The 25,145-nt window shown below is 34.9% G+C and overlaps 1 protein-coding gene across 2 annotated transcripts; it reads left to right on the top strand.

The window, feature by feature from the left end:
- The first annotated feature begins 545 nt into the window (after window positions 1-545).
- Window positions 546-21,825, top strand: LOC126972608 (5-hydroxytryptamine receptor 1A-like). 2 transcript variants are annotated; one of them, XM_050819463.1, is made up of 4 exons: window positions 546-833; window positions 17,918-18,052; window positions 18,817-18,966; window positions 20,864-21,825. In XM_050819463.1, exons 1-4 carry the CDS (start codon window positions 623-625, stop codon window positions 21,727-21,729), a joined length of 1,362 nt encoding a protein of 453 aa, XP_050675420.1. In that variant the 5' UTR covers window positions 546-622; the 3' UTR covers window positions 21,730-21,825. The 2 variants fall into 2 exon arrangements, with proteins under 2 accessions (XP_050675420.1, XP_050675421.1); XM_050819464.1 differs by having other exon boundaries at window positions 699-858.
- Window positions 21,826-25,145: the final 3,320 nt, after the last annotated feature.

The following is a 25,145-nucleotide window of genomic DNA, read 5'->3' as shown; positions in this document are numbered from 1 at the left end:
TTCACCCCATTGGAGTTAAGCATGTAACGTTATTTGTAGAAAACTCTACTTTCTCGTTCTTAAGTTGGACAAAGTTTGTCACTAGTTTAACATTTGGTAACGTGAACTTCGTTTTAAGAAGTAAGATTTTAGTTTCAAATCACTGTACAACTCTAGTCATAGCATCATTTACATCGAAAAAAATTGTTAAATATCCTTAAATTGAACTCTGTGGGACCCTGGCAATGTTAACTTCATGAAAAACCCCAAAACTTCTGAACGGCACTACAATTGCGCCCGTCACCTTGAGACATAAGATGTTAAGTCTCATTTGCCTAGTAATTTCACTAGTTACGGCGCCCTTCAGACCGAAACACAATAATGTTTACACGTTACTGCTTCACGGTAGAAATAGGCGCCGTACAAAGGAGCCTTCCATTGGACTTTGAATGAATTGCTCAAAGAAATTATCTTACCGATCAACTGCTCGGGGAAGCGCCTTAACCTTACGGATTTTTGTTACGATGCGTAATGTTTGTATTTAAATCATTCAACACTCAGATACTTGTGTGTACTGACATGTCGAGCTATTTACTTTTGCACAGTCAATGTTTTGAAGTAACATTAAATCATAATATGAACCATGGCTCAAGTGTTGAATACTAGTGATATTGTAAGGTGGAACTCGAGTGCTAATTATGGTGAAGTTATATCAAACTCTACATCGGATGATTTTTTCAAAAAAGAATATGAACAATTTATATTTTTCCGTCCGATCGCGTGTGTGTTTGGAGTTGTCACGTTTCTGTGTAATATTATCATTGTGGTGTCAAGTGGGCTCATTTTGAAAAAAGGTACTACCGTCCCTGCCTTCGAAGGGTAACTATGAAAGTCGTATTAGAATATAGTAATCTGTGGTTTTGGATAAACTCAAAGCAAAAATAATCATTTGTAATTTAAAATGAATTTCCCTTATATAAAAATATAAATGGTGGGGCAGAAAGGTTTTCGAATGGCGACCACGTACTCGAAGACACAGTGTTGGTACGTAGACGATCTGGTCAAGATTGCCGGAATACGTTGGATGAGGGCACCGCAGGACCAACCGATGTGGAAATTTTGGGGGAGGCCTTTGTCGAGCAGTGGACGTCTTCCGGCTGATGATAATGATATAAAAATGATGATGAGTAAAAATATAATATACAACATTAACGTGTACCAAAATTTATGATTGATTCGTGAATAGAACTCGCGCCTCTTTACATTAAAGTTTCAATTCGAAAAAAATCTAAAGCCATTTCCTAATATTATGTAAATTAAATTTTGTACCTACATGAAGCCTCAACTGGAGAACTGAAATAATATTTTATAGACTAAATTTGTAAATATAAACAATCTTCAATAACAGCAGAATATGCATTAAATAATACGACTATAGTTTCATTAGTAATTGTTAGTAATACGTGTTATAAAATATGCCTTAGGTAGGTACTTACGTGGCTTGTTTGGCCAGTTAATTAGCACCAAAGTACTTTCTATAAGTAGGAACCTATGTATAAGGTACAAATTACTTTGGACTTAACTGTATATTTAAAGATTCTTTTAATTTCAATACATGTTTAAATATAGATAAATTAGTACCTAATAATGAGACTACTTCTTATAAAATTAGAGCAGTCTTAATGTAATTGTAATTAATCAGATCTTTTTCTTTTATAACTCTTGTGTTTGTTTCTTTTTCCGCATCAGCTGACTTGAAAATATGAGGAGATAATATATTAAATGATTTAGTAATCTCAATTACTTTGTGATTCTTTCAAGAAAAATTATCTTCTGGAACCTAATTCTTTATTGATAGCAGATTGCTTAGGGGACAATTATTCTCACGAAGGTTTATGCGAAATCGAAAAGAGATTCAGTATCTTTTCCCAACTTATAGATTTGATCTCCAGCAAATCGATCCTTCCAAGAAATTAATGCTTGGAAGAAAATGTTAAATACATTTAGAAGGGAAATTATATCCTTAAATATCTCTGCATTCCCTCAGCCTGTGATCGGGAATTTCGTCATTTTCACAACAGAATTTGCATCTACAGGAGATTCATAGAGTAGATCTACTTAGATGTTTATTTAGTTAACTAGTTCTTATAAAGTTCTGCGTTTATCAATTATGGGTTATTTGGACGTCACAATGTTAATAATGCATTTACCTACATTAAGAAGAGCAATTATTTCACACCATTTAAGAATTAAAAATTAATCCACGAGGTTCAGAACTTCTGAAAACTTTCAAATCTGCTGACGTATTCTTTTATCTTGTTAATAATGATATATGGTCAAAATAAAAAACATAAATTAAATTTGACATTAACAAGAAACTTAAATTGTCACAACAACGAGTAACAGTTCACAGAAATAAAGGTCGCTGTATACGTATCGTGTACGGGACGGCGTTTAAATTTTGACGGGTCGGGGAAAGAATGTTTTTTAATAAACACTGACGGGAATTTATAATGCACACGCACCGTGACAGTAACTCTGAACTAACGTGTTCTAGTGTTGTAAACAAGGATTTGCATTGATGATGATGGATTTTTCACTAAGAATTGGCTTTAATTGCTATTGATTTGATAACGAAGAAATTACGGCCGTAAAGAGGAAAAGGAGATTTTCTGTACTTCCAATGCACACGCATAAGCAGCGGAGTCGGGTGCACGTGCTAAATATCGTAGCCGACGGTATTTTTCTTTCCTCGCGCATTACACGTTCCCGTTCCGTTCATGCATTCGTGACGTATGCTTTTTTGTTTACATTTTCTATGAAAATATATTTACAAAACTACACGTTGCGTTCTGTCCGGTAAAACACACGTTCCGTATGCAGCAACCTTAAGTCGGTATAATAAAGCCATGAATTTAAGGTCAACTGCACATCAACGACGTACGTAATAATGGACTTAATGACAATGTGTAGTTTTTGATCAGTTACTGCCTCTTTGGGTGAGATTATCTGTTACATATACTTTCATTTTTGTATACCTAAATTAGGTCTAATCACGCTTTTTTCCATTCGAACGGTGTATATCCATAATTCTGTTTGGTGTATTTCATTATGGTTTTTTTATGCTATACATTTTCTCATGTGCGAGACTCAAATTAATAAAAATCATTTTTTCAGTTTTGTGTTCACAATTCCATCCATTCCATTAGGCTGTCGCACGACGCGGCTAACTATCGTAAACTTTTTTTTGGACAGTTATTTTTCTATTAGTTTAGGAATACTTTTTAGTGGTCGAAATAAAGTTTGAGTTTCAATTATACATCCTTTCGATTTTTTTATTTCTTTGAGACATGTTATAACTACTGTTCTATCCTTAATTAAAGTTGGCATGTTAGAGGAAATGCACAGGAAAGAAAGGACGTAGCGGGTTAAATCCCGGACATAGTCCGGGCCGGACTATCTTGCAAAATGATGACTATGTCAATGTAAATAAATGTAATAAAACTTATGGAGTAGTAACTATTTCATTCATTTAACTACCCCATATAAGGGGTCAATTCCAAAACCAGGAGCTGGGTCGCTTACCTGCACTTGGACTCAAGTAGAGGGGTCTATTTCATCAACAATAACTTTAAGAGTAAATTATTAGACCGAGAGCAGTGATTCCTATATCCTTTTTAAGCAACTCAAATATTATTATGAAAGTAGAAAAAAAGATGGGTTAATAGTTTTTTTTTGCACAATTTTACAATAACGCGCCCAGATGTGCTCAAATACTGAAAAAAATAATATTTAGCCCTTAGGCAATCACAAAAAAACAGTAACACATTTTTTTATTCATTTTTTATAGGAAATATTAGTTACAGTACAACAGCCTTTAAAATAACACCCTTATACGACGAAGAACTTAAACCGTCTTTGTTTTATAAATTAAGGTGAATTTCGCTAACATAAAATAAAAACTAGAGACTGGTAGGATTTTGGAATTGACCCCTGGGGTATTTTCGTCGATGAAGTTTTATTACTACATGCCGTGACAAATTGTATAAACTATAATGCAAGGTTACCAAACCGACCTGCCTATAAGACTTAGGTAAGTATCGATCCCTACTCTATGCTAAAAGCCATCTGGTAAACAAACATAGTGGTAGGTGAAGTGATTGTGAAACACAATTTGCTTTAATTTGAACTTTTATGCAGCCATTCATTTATTCATCTTATTACAACGCGCTAATTTACATGCGTATTGTGAAGCAGGCCCGAAGAACACCTACCAACCTTCCCTATTTTGAGTTCACGTAATTTATCGAGACGTGTACCTATGTACTTATATAATATCGACACACTCATTACACAAATTATCTTGCCCCAAATTAGGCATATATAGCTTGTGTTATGGGCTACTCGGCCACAAAGAATGCTATATCTTAATCTTAATATATATAAATTACGTGACACGTTGTTTGTCCGCGATGGATTCCTAAACTAATGAACGGATTTTAATGGGGATTACTTCATCGAGTGCAGTTTAGTCCAACTTGAGAGATATGATAGTTTTTATTTCGATTTGATACCCATGACTATTGTTAATTCCAATATTTGTTTTGTATGGACATATTTTTATGAGAGAATTTACTGGCGCATGGTTTGACAGTTCTGCTGTGAAACAATTTCATTATAACAAACAACAGGAAGCATATTTTACGAAATAATTCTTAATGTTATGAAATATTATTGACAAATTCATAAAAAATCAATATTTTATTTATTATGTACAGAACAACGTCTGTCGGGTCAGCTAGTAATATATATAAATCCGGTATCCTGATGTTTGTTTCCAGAGAACTCCTAATCTAATTAACGGATTTTAATGAGGATTTCTTCATGGAGTGCAGCTTAGTCCAACTTGAGAGATAGGATAGTTTTTATTTCGATTTGGGACGCATAATTACATTATACAACATTACATAAATACAACAGTAATAAAATATGTCGCTACCATAATAGCTCCAGTATTAAGTTACATTATGAATCAGTGTATCGAATATGGTATATACCCAGATAAAATGAAACTAACGATAATAAAACCTATTTTTAAAAAAAAGACAAACTGGATATGCAATTTTATAGGCCTATCGCCTTGATTCCAACCTTATCAAAAGTTTTTGAAAAAATTATACACAAAAACCTGTATTCGTACTTTGAAACATTTAATATTTTGACTAAGGAGCAAGTAGGCTTTAGGAAAAATAAGTCTATCAATGAAGCAATTTATAACTTTTTGGAAACGGTAATGACTAGTTTAGAAAATAAAAAACGAGTGACAGCAATATTTATGGACATGACCAGAGCTTTTGACTATGTCGACCATTTAATACTGACCAATAAATTAGAAAGGTATGGCATAAGAAACAATGCTCTTAATTTAATTAAATCATATTTATCTGGTAGACAATAATATTAATAGATTATAACTAAAACCAGAATGAAATATTTATCAGACCCCCGGAAAACAACATTTGGCGTGCCCCAAGGCAGTATTTTAGGACCACTGCTTTTTCTTATTTATATAAATGACCTTCCTCAAACTATTAAGGATCCAATGGTCCTGTTTGCAGACGATAGTACTGCCATATTTATTGACAACAATCCATTAACATTTGAAAATTACATAAACAATTCGCTTAACGAACTAATAGAGTGGTTAAATTATAATAATCTAAAAATCAATCTAAATAAAACATGCATGACGAAATTTGCTTACAAAAACACACAATCTTATGGATTAAATATAAATTATGACGGTAAAGCGATTAATGAAGAGAAGTCCACAAAATTCTTGGGCATTTGTCTTGACCACAATCTGTCATGGAGAACACACATTGATTATGTCATTAAAAAACTAAATAGGTTCTCATTTGCTCTACATATGCTGAAGAAAGGAGTTGATATGACTGCGGTGTTAGCAGCATATCATGCGTATGTAGACAGCACTCTGAGATATGGGATACTATTCTGGGGTAATGCTCCAGGGATTTATGAAGTATTCAAAGCTCAAAAGAAATGTATCAGATCTGTCTGCTCACTAAAAGCAACCGAATCATGTAAACCTCACTTTATTAAATTAAATATTCTTAGCATGCCATCAATATATATTTATGAAGTAGCAGTTATGGTAAAGAATAATATCAATAAATATGAAACGCTAATTTCGAAACGAAACGACAACAAATTACGACCTTTGAAGTCCAGAACAGAGTTGTATTGAAACAGCATATTTTGCATGGGACGAACAATTTACAACAAATTACCTGACAATATTAAGCGCGAAAATATATTCTACTTTAAAAAGTATCTCAAATATTACTTAATAAAAAAAGCATACTACTCATTAAAAGATTTTCTTGACGATAAAATAGTAAATAATAAAAATTAACTTCGACTGAACTCAATATCATTGTATAGCTAATGACATTATATTATAAATTAAACTTAATAAGCCTATGAAATTATAAATATTGTATGATTGATGTTAATCTAAGTTTGCTTGGGATGTATATCTTTTTTTAGTATAGTACAATATATTATAATTGTTACAGAAATTAAAACGTGAACTATGTATTCCTCTGTGAGTTTGCATGCCTTGTGGGTTAGGATAAGAGCACTTGTTAATTATAAGCCAACAACATATTACTACCTTATCTTGCAAATAAAGATGATTTGATTTGAATTATTTTTATTTTCAATATTTGTGTATTTTCTATGAGAGAATTTATCGACGTACTTACGATTTCACAGTTCAGTTTAGACAGTGGAACAATTTCATTATAACAGCAGGAAGCATATATTACGAAATAATTCTTGATGTTATGAAATATTATTGAAAAAGTTCATAAAAAACAGTATTTTATTTATTATGTATACAGAACAACGTCGGGTCAGCTAGTATATCTATATATGTGGACATATATTAAACGGCTTAAAAGGCATTTATTTTCTCAAAGTTGATTCATTTAGAATTCTTTTTGATGTCATTTCTATTATACTAGATACCTACTGTGATACTACTACCGCTTCGGAAACAAATGGCGCTCTGAGAGAGAAGAAGCGGCGAAAGAAACTCTCCCAGCATTTTTTTTGCGCTCTTTTCAATAGAAATATACATTATTGTACAGTCATTTCTATCGCTATAAAATAATCATAATCTAGTCCCAGGCTGTCCTAGGCTCATAACTTAGATATTCAGCTGTGGAGTAATAGGATTTACGACAGAGCCAAGTTTTTTATAAAACATTTAAATTTATTTATAGATATTGCCTGAACAGTGGCTGGGACTTTATTATAAAAGTGTATACATTTCAAAAATCCATTTTACATTAATCTGTTGCTACATGTTAAAATATCACTCAATATCACGGTGTTAACTGGCAGTTAATTAATCGCAGTATGTGAAGTTGAGATTTTGTTTACATGCTCATTATATCCATTGAGTAACTCAAGGTCGTTCTCATCTGCCACTGTACTCGCTGTTGTGTGTTTTATAACTTGTACAAGTGTTCTTTGTGATTCCATTATTTAACTCTAGATAGATTACTTTGCGGAAAATTGATGCGTATGCGTACGTGTTTGTATACTCTTTAAGTCTATAGTCTATACAACGTAAGTGCCTACTTTACTATTAAAATAGTCAAAACTTTTACCGATGTAAAATTATTATTACAATTATATTGACCATGATTATCTCTTGTGACTTTATTGCTTTAAATACAAAAACGAACAAAATTAGTGTCGCGGTCAGAGAGTATGATCAGCAGCCATATAAAGCAGCCTGACGAAACTCTAAAAAAAAGGGTTCACTCGATTGTATGAAGCATCCAGTGATTGATAGATTGACAATTAATGACGCCTATAATCTTGTTAAAAACGAAGATAGCTGAAATCCACTACGTTTTAAGCAATTTTTCGCTTTCAAACTTAGCCGGATTATACTTCGTCGCCATAATAAATTGTAATTACTATTTCAAACTTATGTCAAATGACTGCACGTTTCATACTATATATATACTAAATTTAAATTTTTACTTAGGCAGTCCTGCCTCTAATAACGTAGTATTTACATCCACTTTGATTCAAATTGTAATTAAATTAAGCTACACAAATAAAATTTGAAAAACAAAATTTTATGAACGATGCGGGATTCGAACCCACGACCTCCGGCGTTCCGTGCCGGTGCTCTAACCAACTGAGCTAACCGTTCGAGTACCGCCTCATTATAAAATTCTGTTTGCTTTGTTGAACTCTCAGGTTGTGCCTTCATCTACAGGATCTACTTTACAGTTGATAACCTACTCAACCCCAATATTTGCATATTAGGAAATTGACTTGAGATGTCGCTCTTGTAAATCTAAACAATATGTTATGTTTTTAAAGTGATAACCCTCACTTCTAGGATTAATACACAAATAAAATTTAAAAAACAAATTTTTATAACCTATGCCGGATTCGAACCCATGTCCTCCGGCGTTCCGTGCCGGTGCTCTAACCAACTGAGCTAACCGTTCGAGTACCGCCTCGTTATAAAATTCTCATGAAGCCACACCCTGAGAATTGAACAACATACTATTCGTGACTTATGAGTGACAGCTTAGGTAGGGGCCGCGGGAAAAAAGTAAATTAGTATTGTAATGATAATAATTATGACAAACTGCCTATGTTTAGGTACGTTTTATATACTACTAGCAGTTGCCCGCGACTTCGTCCGCGCATAATTTCTGATATCCTATGAAATTACCTATGTTCCTGCTAAACCTTTTTTCTTGAACTTGCCCCCTATAAAGAACCTACATTTCAAATTTCAAGTTGAAATAACTACAGTTACAACTTTTCCAAAAAACTACCTTACCCCCCTATTTTACCACCCTTAAAAGGGGATTTCCCAAAATGACTTACACACATTTTTATTATATAAAGCTAATTACCTAAATATCGATTTTCACGTCTCAATCTTCAAAAACAAAGGACTTTCATAAAACCTTGACCCCCGTTTCACCTTCTTAGGGGAGCAGTTTATCAAATTCAATTCTTAGCTGACACCTACGTCCTAACGTCCTACGAAAGAACCTACTTTCCAAATTCCAAGTTTGTAGGCTTCGTAGTTTCTGAGATTTCGTGTTGAGTCAATTACCGGTGGAAATCTCTTTTATATAATTACTAGCTGACCTGACAGAAGTTGTTCTGTATATTATAATAAATAAAATAATGTTTTTATATGAATTTGTCAATAATATATCATAACATCAATAATTACTTTGTAAAATATGCACCCTGCTGTCGTAATGAAATTGTTTCACAGCAGAACTGTCAAATCGTGCGTCAATAAATTCCCTCATAGAAATTATGTTTGGACACATTAAAGGAAAAATAAATTTGTTGTTGCACTTCCACAAATATTTCAAGACCAAAATTAGCCAAATGGGTCCAGCCGTTCTCGAGTTTTAGCGAGACTAACGAACAGCAATTCATTTTTATTTCATTTTTATATATATAGATAAATTAGCAGATCTGGCAAACATTGTATCGCCATATAAATTAATAATAAAAAATTGCAATAAAGCATTTTTAGGGTCTAAAAAATTGATAACGACTGATTCTTAGACCTACCAAATATACAATAATATATAATTTAAAGTATTAAGATGCTTATAGCATGTTATATTTATGAGACGTATGCTATCGAGGACTTTTCTGTAGACCTATATAAGATACACAACTCCACCATACATTATTTTATTATATTTCAAACATTATCAATATATCAATATCTATAGACAGCGTTTTCGTTGAAAGCTCCCAGATGGCTTATTTTTTTCCGATAATTCCAACAAAAATCGTTAATATAAACAAAAATGTAAAGAGAAATTATGAGAAGATTATATTAAGAGAAACAAATTGTATACTAAAACTTTTCTCGAGAACCACGATATCCTCAGTGGGTGTTTCCTTTCGAGGATCGGCCAACTAAGGAATAAGTCAAGGAAAAAAGATGATTGCCCCATTCTTTGGTGGGAAAGGTCATTTGGCTACAGTCCCCCCCAAAGCCCCATCTAAAACCACAATTTATCGCTGGTTTGCTGAATTTCAACGTGGACGTGTCAAGCTCAGTGATGATCCCCGTCAAGGTCGTCCAAAAACTGCAGTCACCAAAGAAAACGTTGATGCTGTGCGTAAGCTGATTGAGGAAGATCGACATGTGACAAACCGCGAAATTCAGTCAACTTTAGACATTGGCATGAGTCTATAATTCTTGCATGAACAATTAGGTGTAAAAAAGTTGTTTTCCCGATGGATACCGTATTTGCTCTGTGAAGAGCAAAAAGCGGCTCTCGTTACTTGGTGCGTCAGAACTCTCGAAAGATTCCACGCAGGATCCTCAAATGCTGTATACAACATCGTATCAAATTCAAATTCAAATTATTTTTATTCAAAATAGGATTTAAAATCACTTATTGAACGTTAAAATCTACCCATTCAAAAGAGACTGCCTCAGACCTGAGAAGAATGGGCGCAAGAAACTCAGAGGGTTTTATTTTTTTAATATAAAATATGGATTACAATGTGATATCGTACAATAAACATTTATAATTAAAGAGCCTGAGGGTGTTCGCTTTTTTCCCAGTTAGTGATGTCATTAAGAAAATCGTTTATGCTATAATAACCTTTCCCACACAAACTTTTTTAACAATTTTTTAAATTTCGTAACACATTTTCATCATACATCGCCCAACAAAACACTTACTAACTCGACCCAACCGAGTAGTAGGCATAACAAGTTTATGTTTGTTCCTCGTGGTTACATTATGAATGTCACAGTTTCTAGAAAATTCCTCAATGTGCTTATGAACATACAAAACATTATCGAAAATGTACTCGTATTGAGAAGCAACAGTCAAAATGTTTATTTCTTTAAATTTTTCTCTTAGTGATTCTTTAGGACCTATGTTATAAATAGCGCGAATAGCCCTCTTCTGCAGCACAAAGATAGTATTAATATAACAATATACCATAGGACATAATACTATGAAAATAACTAAAGTATACTAATCTCGCCGTATCTATGTCAGTTAACCGTCTAATTTTCTTAACTGCATGTGCTGCAGAACTAAGCCTATTCGCCAATCCTTCATTATGGGGGCCCCACTGCAATTTGGAATCAAGAGTAATGCCAAGAAATATAGCAGATTCCACTGGTCTTACCACCTCTCCATTTAATAAAATATTCGCATCTACATTTTTGACATTTGGCGCGGTGAATTTAATATATTTGGTTTTATGATTATTTAACAATAAGTTATTGGCGCTAAACCAGTACACGATGTCAGATAGAGCATTGTTTACTTCGTCATACAGAACTTGGCTTCGTTTCACTTTGAATATAAGTGAAGTGTCATCCGCAAACAATACCACCTTATGATTTTTTTCTACAAGGTTAGGTAGATCATTTATATAAATTAGGAAGAGGAAGGGTCCAAGAATAGACCCTTGTGGTACCCCCATACGGAGAGGAGTCCCAGGAGATCTCCTGCCATTCACTTCGACCCTCTGAATCCTATTATTTAAATATGAGATCAGAAGATCAAGTGCAGATCCTCTTATACCATAGTGGCATAGCTTCCTGACCAGCGTTGAATGTTGAACATAATCAAAAGCCTTAGATAAATCACAGAAGATACCAAGTGCATTCTGTGATTCCTCCCAGGCCTCAAAAATATTCCTGATGAGTTCAACACCTGCATCCGTAGTCGAGCGTCCCCTAGTAAAGCCAAATTGCTTTATATGAAGTAACTTATAAGTGGTAAAGTGAGTAAGCATTTGGCTTAAAATATTTTTTTCAAAAATTTTACTAAGGGTCGGCAACACCAAAACAGAGCGATAGTTATTCGGGTCAGAAGTGAGTCCCGATTTAAATATTGGTGTAATTTTACTATACTTCAGATGGTCAGGAAACACGCCATGTTCAATACAGCTATTAAAAACTAGTGCTAGATATGGTGCTATGACGTCAATAACAGAACTTATTATTTTTACAGATATGCCCCATATATCAGCAGTTTTTTTTCATTTCTAAGGATCTGAATGTTTTAATTATTTCTGCTGGGCTAACAACACTGAATTTGAAATTTTGTTTACATTCCTTAACATTTTCCAAAAGAAGTGACTCGGCAACACTGGTGGAGGAGACAAGGGTGCTTGAGATGGAAACTGGAATGTCAGAAAAAAATTTCTCAAAAGCAGAAGCTACTTCCTCCTCAAAGTGGATTTTTGTATTGTTTATTATTAGATTATATTTAAACTTGCAGTCTTCCAGATTCCCAGTTAATAACTTTCCAAGTCATTTTTATTTTATTTGAAGCATTTTTAATTATTTCTCTAACATACATTGACTTAGCAATAGTACATACTTTCTTAAATAATAATAATAATAATAATATCAGGTGACGAATCCTGACGAATCCTGGATATACACGTACGAACCCGAAACAAAAAACCAGTCACGAGTTTGGGTGTTTGAAAATGAGTTAAAGGCAACAAAAATGGTTCGTTCACGGAGTGTTGCAAAAAAAATGGTGGCCACGTTTGTCTCCAAAACCGGCCATGTTGCGACTATTCCTCTTGAGGGACAAAGAACGGTTAATACAGAATGGTATTCTAGCATTTGTTTGCCGTTTCTGAACTCCGTAAAGAGAACTGCAACCGCCGCATCATCCTCCATCACGACAATGCGAGTTCTCACACCGCGCACAAAACATAAGAGTTTTTAGAGCAAGAAAACATGGAATTATTAGACCATCCGCCGTACAGCCCCGACCTAAGCCCTAATGATTTCTATACTTTCCCTAAAACAAAGAATAAATTGCGTGGTCAGTGATTTTCATCACCTGAAGAAGCTGTGGACTACAAAACGGCCATTTTGGAGACCCCAACTTCCGAATGGAATGGTTGCTTCAATGATAGGTTCCATCGTATGGAAAAATGTGTCAAATTTCGCGGAGAATACTTCGAAGAGCAATAAATACATTTTTAAATAGTAATGTTGTGTCACTTCCTTGATTCCCGATACTTTTAGTGCAGCCCTCTTATTTCATAACATCAAGAATTATTTAGTAAAAAATGCTCCCTGTTATAATGAAATTGTTTCACAGCGGCACTGTCAATCGTGCGTCACTAAATTCTCTCATGGAAAATATGTCCTTACAAAACAAATATTGAAAATAAAAATAAGTATGGGTCCCAAAACGAAATAAAAACTATCCTATCTCTCAAGTTGGACTAAACTGCACTCCATGAAGTTATTCTTAATTAAATCCGTTCATTAGTTTAGGAGTCCATCGCGGTCAAACAACGTGTCACAACAAAACTATATGTATTAAGATATTCAAATTAGCACTTTGAATAATTATTAACTATTTCTCTATCTTTATTTTAATTACTTTTCAACTATCAGGCCAACGTTTTGCAGTAATTAATTGAACCTGTTTAATTACTACTATTGTATTGTAGTATATAATAACTTTCAAATAAAACATTCACAGAGCATAAATGTCTTTCGTTTACGTTTTATTACTTCGATTGTGACTCATAACATAAAATTTGAGTTAACTTTATATGAATGATGATAAAAGTTTATTTAGAATAAGGTTCTATGTGTGTGTAATGTAATAGGTAGGTGTGTATGTGTTACGTAATACCTACTAATTAATAATTATTATTAAGTCTTTATAACTCTATGCCAGCAACACGGACGAGTAAAAAAAGGAAGGACTCCATGTCACCTTACATTACAGTGAAGCACCAAAAAAAGCCGATAAACGTGTAAATACATAGCCCCCACGCACACACTTACACTGATACAAGCCGATTGGCTGCCATTACGAGATTTGCCATCTCGTAATGGCAGTCTGTGACAGATCAGTTTGTGTCGCAATTAAATATTTTAAAAATGCCGTCGTGCGTTGTGAAAAAGTGTAAAAACAATACTATAAAAGTATTTGTGGATATATGATTATTTACGGGAGAAAAAATTGTGTAACTGGTATCCCCCGTAACCGCACACACACTAGCATAAAGGTATTTCACTTGCTAATATCACGGCGCGGAGTCCTTTTTTTTACTAGTCCGTGGCCAAAAGTCTCATGAATTTCCGTCCAGCCGTTTCACAGATTTATTTATGGAAGAGGAGGAAAAACGAACGGGACAACTGATAATAATTATTATGTGATCAATTTACATACCCAGAGACCATACTCTCTAGTAACACCAGAGGAATGTACTATGTTGGTACATAAAGGTTACTTATAAGCATTAAATAAAATAAGTAATATATTTTTATAAATATTTCCTTAGACTAAGTAGGACATCTTGTATCTTTAGGAGGATTATATATGATGCTTTTAAAAAAATTAATAGTTATTTTAAACTTATTTATAAATATATGTTAATTTCACTTCAGTGTCAAACTGGAGGTTGTCGCCTATTAATAATGTTAGCTGTTCAATATTGAATACCAGCCTAGCGAAACTCTCAAAGAAAATAGCGATTCACTCGATTGTATGAAATGTGCAGTCATTGATAGATTGACAGATAACGGCTATAATCTTGTATAAAACGGAGATAGCCGAAGCCCACAACGTTGCAAGCATCTGTTCGCTTTCAAACTTAGCCGGATTATACTTACTACTATTCCAAACTTATGTCAAATCATTGCTGCACGTTTCATGCTAAACAAAATTGCACTAATACTTAGGCAGTCTCGCCTCTTATTACGTAGTATTTAAATCCTCTTTGTTGAATATGCAAAATCCAATCTTGGAATACAAGAAATTGTAGTCGTATATATTTCAGATCAGACCACTTGTAATTTAAAAATTATTAACTAATGGATAATAAATGAACATACCAATCAAATTTGTCAGTAAATAATAAATATTAGGTTTGATACTTACCTAAAAAAATTTACATAAATTATTGAACTCGTAGGTTACTTATATACCTATAACATATTGAAAAGCGTGAAAAATGGCGATGAAGTCCCTAAAAATATGAGTGATAGCGCTTTAGAAAGACCTCTAGAATTTAATCGCACTCAAAAATGGCGACTGTTATTAGAAACTAAGAAGAAAAACTGTATCTAGTTTTTTTTGATAATGCAAAAACGATTTAATATATATACACATTCTTTTGCTAAAAAACGGGCACCTAGGTAAATAACCGATTTCACTGGCATCTTCAGATTATTTCATAATTCTAAGTAGGTAGCTTGTATCATCATAATACTTTCAATAAATATGCAAAAACTAGTTTCTGCTAATTTCGTCATTACATTTCGATTGAACTAATGAAAAATGATCCCAGAGTCTACACCTTAAACTGTCTGTTCATTAAATAAAAAAGCAGGGCAAACAAGGGCCTCCCCAAAGATCGCCATAATCGGTCCTGCGCTGCCCTCATCCAATCTATTCCGGCGATTTTGACCAGATCGTCGGTCCATTTTGTGGGGGGTACGTAGTCGCCATTCGAGGGCTTAACTGCCCCCACGGCCATCTTTCCGTCGAACTAGGCATCCTGCTCACTACCACTTCAGTTTCGCAAACACTGGGCTTTGTCGGTGACTTTGGTTCTCCTACGGATCTCCTGATTTTTGATTCGCTCCCGCCGGAAAACTCCGAGCATAGTCCTCTGAACGGCAATGAGCTTCCTCATAAGGCCCATAGTTAGCAACCACGTCTGTGTTCCGTATGTCATCACTGGCAACACACACTAGCTAAAACCTTCGTTACTTTAACTTATTAGATCCAAAGATTATTAAAGCATCAAAGAGTACCAAATATACACACAAGCCAACAAAACATACAAACGTTCGCCTTTACAATATGAGTGTGATTTTTGAAGAAAAAACGTAAAAACCTCGAACTGAACAGATCTTGGTTAGAAAATAGGGACAGACTGGCAAACGTAAAACTTATAGTAACCCTCGTTTTGATCACGGTTTAAACTGAAAAAATGTTTACATTGCTGGCAACAATAATACATAGCAGTCGAAGCATGATATGGTGTGATTTTTATGGAAAAGGAGGACAAACGAGCGTAGGTCATCTGGTGTTAAGTGATCATTGCCGCCCAAATTCTTTTACAACACCAGAGGAATCACAGGAGAGTTGCTGGCCTTTAAGGAAAGTGTACGCGCTTTTTTTGAAGGTACCCATGTCGTATCATCGCGGAAACACCGCACAAGGAAGTTCATTCCACAGCTTTGTAGTACGTGATTTGTGGCCATGTGCCATATTTAGGCTTTGTTTTTCTATGACTTGTCTGTGTGTTGTCCATAATATGTATAGAACGTCATTGACTCGGAAGTTGAGACAGTTTTTTCAAAATGCCATATCATATAAAATAAGTAGATAGTGTAAAACATGATTTAATAGTAAGCAAGATAATTTGTAAACGTAATAATATAACGATTAAATTCTGTATTCATTATATATTTCAATTATAGAACCATATATCCACTAAAACCACACTAAAGTAAAACTTGTTATAATATAGGTATCAATTTTTGTTGTCACTTGGTAATTGGTAACCATACTCACCTTTTGCATTATTGAAGTGTTGAACTATAAAAAATTACGCAGTATTTCATTGATATGCAGAAGAAACAGTGTAGGGCATAGCACGTAGCCTTGCGGGACACCATCATTTCTAGGTTTTAAATTGGAGCGTGCACCGTTGACAACCTTGATGATCCGATCAGCCAAAAAGCTTACTTAGCTTTTTGGCTGACCCATTTACACCATCTCTCTGATAGCTCATTGGATGACAGTTTTGCTATAAGTGCTGTGTGTCACACTCGATCGAAGGCCTTCGCTATGTCCAAACTCACAGCCAACGCTTCTGCTTTCAACTCAACCACTTCCGCCATTTACGCGCCTTGAGAGATGCCAGGTACTGGTAGTCATTGGTAAATGGCGTATTCGGTCCCGTTTTGTACCTGATATTTAATGCTTCCTTTACCTGCCAACACAAGATGAAACCATAACAGCAACATATAAAAATTACATAGTCATAACGATCATAAAAAATCCAACAATAGCTTCATCCAAATTACTAGCGTATGTCTATAAGCTTGAAGAGTGGCTAGACCAGGGGTGCTCAAGCTTGAACTGCTGACGATCTACCCCAAAATTGTTAGACTACGATCGCTCGACTCTGAGAGGCTTCTAGTATGTATTGTCGTTTAGGTAGAGCATGTCCTGAGGATTCATTTCATAAGATGGTACGTAATAACCGATATTAGTTACCTAAAACAAAATCTGTGAATAGTCGGATAATCGGATTTTTTTCTCGAGATCGACTCAAAAAGCACTCGCGTTCGTCAGGTCGATCGCGATCGACCGTTTGAGCATCCCTGAGCTAGACATATGACGTTTTAGGGTTAATTAGAGTAACTTTACCTGAACCTTAGAAAATCGACTTGCCCAGCAATGAAACTCTTTAATAAGGATATTCTACAAGTCTGATAGGTGGCAACCTAAATCTACCATGGGACCACAAAATGACAGTATTTAGGATATAGTAGATTTTATAGAGGATATTGATGCGTGGTTCTTGTCTGGTTCTGCGCAGGCTATGTAATATTGTATAAAAAATATGTTAAGTAGGCTACCGTGTTAAGTATATGATTTTACACATGGGCTGGGAGTTTCTTATCAGTTCTTCATCATGTCAAAGCCCCTTTACGAAGTAGCCTCATGACGTTTACCAAATGTTGTTGCAATATATATATATATTTCTATTTCTCCCTTCCTGTCTCTTTCAGAAGTCTAAGCGGGCACCATAGCGAGTGACTACTTTTATTCTTTACTAAATAGATTAATTATAATTTCAGGTAAACAACCAAAAAGCACGTATTTATTGCTTGGGAATGTCTCCCTTGCTGATAGCATGATCGGATTAACGATGCTGATCGGCGCTGTCATCGAGAACCCTCTGAGTTCAGACCCCATGTGTATATTTCTAAACGGTAAGAATCTAAACAATTTGTTATTTTTCTTAAGCAATAACCCTAACTTCTGGGATAATTTACACAAATTAAAATTGAAAAAAGAAATGAACGATGCGGGGCTCGTTCTCGTTCCATTCGCACGGAACGGTTCGAGTCCCGCATCGTTCATATTTTTTTTTTTCAAATTTAATTTGTGTAAACGCTAAGAAATTAGACTATTTCGTACCTCAACAACAGCCACTTATTTCACATTCATCAATTACATTCCTATATTACATTTAAAGGGAATTGAGAAAATACAAATTTATGGAACAACGTCTGTCGGGTCAGCTAGTATATTATGTAGTAATACAACAAAAATACTGAAACGCCCAATACTCAATGCCTTATAAAAAAACCAAAAAAAAATGTTAATAAGTTAAAACACAAGACGTATTGAATACCTAACAATCATTTTAAAAACACGAAGCGGGGCTTCTGGTAACAGGCTTCGTCCTGTCACCACAAGTAACCCTCGTTCACGAGCATTTTGACATTATTTGACATTATAGTTCACGATATATGATTGCTTTTTGCTTAAACGCTTCAAACATATCTGTTGGCTAGGAATTAGATCGGCTCCTTGCCAGTACCGACTTACGTAGTAGCTACGGACCCTCCAATGACGCATGGTCAAGCCATCGCCTTCCTAAACCATATTTTAGGGAAGATCACGATCGAACACGTCACCCCCGTAAGCAGTTTATCACTTTATTCTTATTAATCGTCTTTATTTATTTCAGGTATGCTGGTATGTCCTGCAATGGTATCCATTTTCAGCGTGGGTCTCATTGCTATTGACCGGTATATTTACATACTCCACGGACTCTACTATCAGAGATGGGTGGACACCACGAAGGTTCGGATAAGTATCTGCATTGTATGGGTAATAGGTCAGTGTATGAAGTTTTTGAACTTATACTTCTTTAGGCGCGTTATGAAAAAAACATGAGAGTGAAATTAAAAGATGCTCGCGCATCACTGTAACACAAAAGTAACAGGTTGAAGTTGGTTCCTAAAATTTTCTAACGTCATTCATTATTCGTTTTGGTTTCTTCGTTCATTATTAGGACAGGCGAAGGGTTCAAGCCCATACAGCCGTATTCATTATTTAAAAACTAATAGTCAAGCTATCTTTGTAAGATTTTTAGAAAATTCTTGTTTATAAAAAGTAGAATAGCACGAGGAATAAATCATTTTAAATATTCTAAGGCTGAGACTTATAGAGCGCACTTTAACTTTGCTCAGACTTTACTCACCTTAAACTTCGCCAAGTGTAAGCTTAGCATAATCATAGATAATTTTTAAAGTAATAACCCTCACTTCTGGGATTAATTACACAAAATAAATTTTGCAGCCACAACCTGAGAGTTGAACAAGACATAAAAGATTTATCAACGATACGTCACTCGAACGGTTGGCTCAGTGAAAAGAGCGCTCGCACGGATCGCGAGAGGTCGTGGGTTCGAGTCCCGCATCGTTCATAAATTTTGTTGGAAAATTGTTGGAGCCGTTTCCGAGATTCAGATTATATATTTATATACAAAAAGTGCTTGTTTAAAGATATAAGATAATAATAAAGTATGCTTTATAGACCTCAGCCTAAGAAAATACGAGCGTATAGACGGCCTGACAGCTGGATCATCACCAATTTAGTTTTGTCAATGTGTTAGCTATTAGCTAGTGGTTTAACATTCAAAATACGAAGGAGTTAATTCCAATCGTGGCTAACTGTTAGCAATAGATTCGCTTTCCTCTTCTATCTTGTTGTTTCTCCGTTAGAGATGTACTTCTCTTTAGTGCGTTTTGTTTTGACGTTGACTTAACGATAGGTCTGAGGCAGTCTCTTTTGAATGGGTGGTAGTTTTTGACGTTCAATAAGTGATTTTAAATCCTATTTTGAATAAAAATATTTGAATTTGATATGTGCAGGACGTTCAGTTGATGATAATCGATTCTTGAAAAAACCCAAAAACACAACTGCACTCGTCACCTTGAGACATAAGATGTTAAAACTCATTTTCCTAATAATTTCACTAGCTACGTTAGTTAAATACTTACTTATTTGTTTGCTTATACGCTAGAATATTGTAAGTCTATGGTTATAGGAGATCGCCCCTCTTCCGCCCAAATTTAGTACATTTGAGTACCAGGTGCAATGCGCTTTCGTCCGTTGGACCGTCGCATATGCACAATGAGCTATCCTTCAAGTCGAACCAGTGGAGGTACGGCTAGAAGCCTCCATGATAATCAGCGGTAAATAGTACCTATTTGGGCAAAAATATATGATAATGAATGGGATTGATGTAGAGATAGTGTGATAAAAAGTGTATTTTATTGTAAAAAAAAGCTTGAGGTACCTTCTTCATGTGAATTGTTATTTGTTAATTGGTTAAAGTAGAGATGGAATCATTTTAAAAACTCATACATTCCTCACTTTTTAATATTATGGTTATTTAGTCTTAAATGGTGGTATGTAATTTCGTAGCATCCAAATACGTTGCATAGAACGTCATTGGTAGCAACGAATAATTGACTTTTTGTTGTGCGCATGACGTTTTAGCACGCGCCTTGATTTTTGGCACAAAAACACTGCCGGGTATCAGACATAAAAATCCTGAAGACCCTGGTAAGATAAATGTGATACACTATTTTTATTGAATTGTCCTTGATAATTGTGTAAAATCTGAAATTATCCCTACAAATATAACCCTCAGTCAAATTTCTCCCCTTACTGAAAAATGTACTCTTATTTGATCACCACAAAAGTAACATCTTTTTTGTCTTCAGGTCTCACTTTGGGATTCCTTCCAGTGACAGGGTGGAAGAATCGGGAACTATCACATTCACATTGCTACTACGTAGCACTTTTTCCTGGAGCGTTGATTCTACTCAATTCTATATTAAGTATAGTGCCTATAGTCGTAGTAGCAGTTCTTTATACCATAATACTAATAAAAGCTTTGAAAAAGGTAAAAGAAATTAATGCTGGGAGTAAATCAACACCAGCAAATAAACAGTCTATGAGATTATATAAAGGAAATACTAACTTTAATAAAAATCATAAAGCCATTGATAAGATTAGAAGAAGCTCATCTTTTAATGGATCTGTAACTAGTAAAAAGTCTGAAGAACTTACTATAAGATCTATGAGTATTGACAACTTCAAAGAAATTTCAATAAATAGTATTTCTATAAAAATTGCTCATAAACTTGGACATGAATCCGCGAACAGCATTAGCACTTTAAACTCATCCGTTGAAAATAGCAACGTAAGAATTAATAACGATCCTAAATATATTTACGAATGTGAAAGTGGGCCAAAAGATTCCAAGAAAGCAAAGGCAAAAGAGGCAACAAAGTGGAGAGCTGTCTACATTGTTATGCTTACGACTGGCAGTTTTGTTTGTACGTGGATCCCATTTTTTATAACAGTCATATTCTTTGTATTTTGTGAACAAAAGCTTACGAATCCGAAATGCTTGCAGCTTCGAATGATGTTAGGAGGTCCTTTAGCAGCTTTAGCATTCTTGAATAGCATTTTCAATCCATTAATATATGCGTGGTGGCATAAAGGATTCCAGAGAAATATTAAAATGTACTATAAAAGTTATCTCAATAAAATATTGTTTTGTAAAACTAAGACCGCAGGATAGACCATTATGTAGCATTGATATAGGTAGTTTACTCAAAAGGCTCTCTATATTGGTACAAATTGAATATTTAGTGCTTAATAAGTTTTATTTATTGTATGTAGAAGTAATGTTTTCAACTTTTTGAAAAAATAAATCATAAGTATCACTTATATTAGTTTCTTATTTCAATCCTTTTTTATATATTCAATTTCAAATTCACACTATTCAACAGTGCAATCAGCTAGGCTCAACAGGGTTTACCAATTTTGATAGACAAAAGTTAGAAGATGTATATAAATGCAACGTCGCATGATATCTATAGCATTTGTTGGTCAAAGCTTATTTATTCAATTATATTTCATTTATTTATTTTAGCTCCTGAGACATATTTTGAAGATGTACAAAAAGAGGCCAGATGAAAAGTTCAAAGAATAAAAGAGCTTGCATGAAAGGATTATTGGGAGTGGAAGAGGCAACCGAAGTGTGATATGCTAGTGGAAAATAGAGGATCTGGGTAAAACCCAAACCTAGCTAACATGAGTTCTTCTTGATGAAACGTGATCATTAATCTACGATCTACTGTGTAAATCTATACAACTGGCCCAAAATGCCAAGGCAAAGCCCAGGGATTGAGCATGCTTAGGAGAATTCAAAACACCTTTATAATATATTCTATAATATTTAAAGTTTATTACAATTAATTCTATAGGTTGTGAGAAAGGATTTTTTTTGTTTTTGACCGTCTTTAAAAAAGGGGAAATAGACAAATCAACTGCTTTTTTACAAAGAAATCTTTTTTGAGACGTATGCATTGCATTTTTTCTAAACAAGCTGAACAGTAGGTAAAGTTATAAAACTTTAAAGCTAGACTTTTTTATGGAAGAGGATGACAAAGGAGCACCGCAGGCCGCAGCCCATACTCTCTTGTATTACCAGAGGAATCACAAGAGCGTTACCGACCTTATAAAGCATCGAATAAATGTACATATGAATATCTAAAACCGAAAACACATTGGTCCCTAGCGGGCGAGGGTAAAACTGAGGGCTCCGTGGTGAGAGTCAACGGTTGACTACTACACCGCCACGTAGAATATAAAAAAAAACATAAAAAATCCGAGCAGTGCAGCTCTATCACAACGTGCGCAGCGTCAGAGCCGATGACACACTATTGCAGAAATGGGTACGTGGTGGCTGGCGAGGATCGATCCGGTGACTTCGTGGTGAGAGCCAACGTTTCAACCTATTGCGCTACCAACATAATATATATTCATATGATACTCGTATCCTGCTAGACTTCTCATTCCTATTATGTTTTTTGTTTCTGCGTAGTCTGTGGTACGTGACCCAAGCCATTCGGTATTGTGAACAATTTTAAGGTTAAAATCACCCAAGACTACGATTCCAGCGGAGGGGATCTGTGCAAGCACGTCGTCAATTGCCGCTTGAACGCAGCCCATGAGATGATCGGTTTCTGCGTTACCACTATGGGACCTGTAGACAAACGCATAGATGCGGATACGGTGCTCTAAGTCTACGCGGATCCAGAGACTGGATAGGTCCCTGCCCTCAAAATTTTGAGCAAATTGAGCATAATTTTTTGCCAAAAAATTTTGTAACAGGAGTACGTTAAAATATATGACGCATCGCAAGGTCGAGATATCTGCGTCTCCGTAAGGAAACACAAGGCCGGCTGCGCCGTCCCAAGGTGGTGGTGGTTTGCCGTTTAAATTGGAGAGAATTCTCCTGATGTTACAAAAGTCCATATTAAGCGTGGAGCGGGATGCCGTGGTGTTACTGCCCTATTTGTCCTTTGACATGCGCGGTACTATGCCCTCCCTAGAATACGAGGGGCAGCCCGAGCGAGAATGCTCGGGGAGGGATTCCCCGGCTCTGGTAGAGCCGGTACCCTCTTTGTACCAATTCTTCGTAGTACCCTACACAAAAATAAATTCGTTTTCAGTCGTGGGACAGCTGTAACCAATCAATTTGCCTTTTTACTCCCTTTAGTTATTGTTCCTTTTACGAAATGTACTTGAAAGTATTTATCGACATGCTATAACTAAATAATATACTTTATAATAAATACTTGCGTTCATCGCACATATTATTGCTTCGATTACTGTTTCATTACTAGTAATCCCTGCAATTTCTTCACTGGGTTATATTATGTTCATTTCGTCAGTCAAAAACATCGATAAGATAATAATTATCGTTTAATGACGGAATTACAATCTATAATAAAATTACATTTTGTTACGATAAAGTACCAAGGGGGCATCCATATACAACGAGGGGGCAATTTTGGCGACTTTTTGACAATTCCTCTCTCCCTCCGAAGTCTAACTCACATGAAATTTTATCAAATGCATATTTTTTATGTGATTTCGTTGTTCCATATTTAATTTAATTTAGATTAATTTATACTCTTTTTAACTTAATTTAAGTCAGTTTCATTACTGTTTCTTGCAAAAAAATTACGTGAGTTATTATCATGTGAGATTGGGTGAAAATCCTTCCAATCAAACACCTCATATATATATAATTATGAGGTGTTTGATTGGAAGATATATATATATCACGTAGGTAATTAAATTATTAAAACTTTCGTGAGACATTTCAATTTTTTTTTTGTCTAAAATGGCTTCACTCATGATTTGTCGGAGTTAGTATCGACCGGAACGAGCATCGGACCATTCGGAGGTTAAATCCATTGTAGACAAACAAACATTAAGTAATATACATATAATTGTCGAGCCCTTACTTGTTTCTTTGTCAGTTTTGTAAGTATACCAATTACCTATAGCAAAACAACAAAGTAGGCAGGTCTTATCTTCTGAGAATAATCTGAGAAGGAAAATCATTTTAAAATGACAATACAATGAATATAGTACAAGACCATGAATAATGTATAATTCGTATGATACTATAAAGGTCCTATCTTTAAGTAACCCGACTTTGACCTAATGACATTGTTGTATAATTTATAGGTATTGTTTCTTTAAAACAAAAGCAACATCTATGGACAAGAATGGAACCCAATGGGTGATAGATGTTTCTTGTCTATTACGTGATTATTGGCTATTACGAAACCACAGAATATCGCCACCGGAACTTATCCTCCGTCTACTAACATACATTTATAAACTTTTGTGACTCTAGCAATAAGAGTTGCATTCTCTCCTGGATGCAATTTTGTTCTTTGTAATGGGCTTATTTTATTTGCATGTTCTCTTTCTATCTGTTCTGTTTATTCTGTGGATGGAGAAAAACCGCAGCAACTTCTCTATTACTTAGTATTTACATCCTCTTCACCATACTCTTTAGTAACATCATAGCGGTACCCACATTATAAAGCATCGAATACCTACTACATATTAAGGAATCTAATACATATAAACTCGAAAACTGAAAATATATTTGCACGTGGCGGGCGCGCT

Source organism: Leptidea sinapis, chromosome 26 (genome assembly GCF_905404315.1).
Source record: "Leptidea sinapis chromosome 26, ilLepSina1.1, whole genome shotgun sequence".
NCBI lineage: Eukaryota > Metazoa > Arthropoda > Insecta > Lepidoptera > Pieridae > Leptidea > Leptidea sinapis.
The sequence above is the reverse complement of the archived record's forward strand: the minus strand, read 5'-3'. Positions and strand labels throughout refer to the sequence as shown.

Excerpts from the sequence above, each read along its gene's own strand:
- LOC126972608 (XM_050819463.1), top strand. The coding sequence starts at position 623 with ATGGCTCAAGTGTTGAATACTAGTGATATTGTAAGGTGGAACTCGAGT. Across the intron at positions 18,053-18,816 it reads CATGTGTATATTTCTAAACG|GTATGCTGGTATGTCCTGCA; the intron begins GTAAGAATCTAA and ends TATTTATTTCAG. Across the intron at positions 18,967-20,863 it reads CTGCATTGTATGGGTAATAG|GTCTCACTTTGGGATTCCTT; the intron begins GTCAGTGTATGA and ends TTTTGTCTTCAG.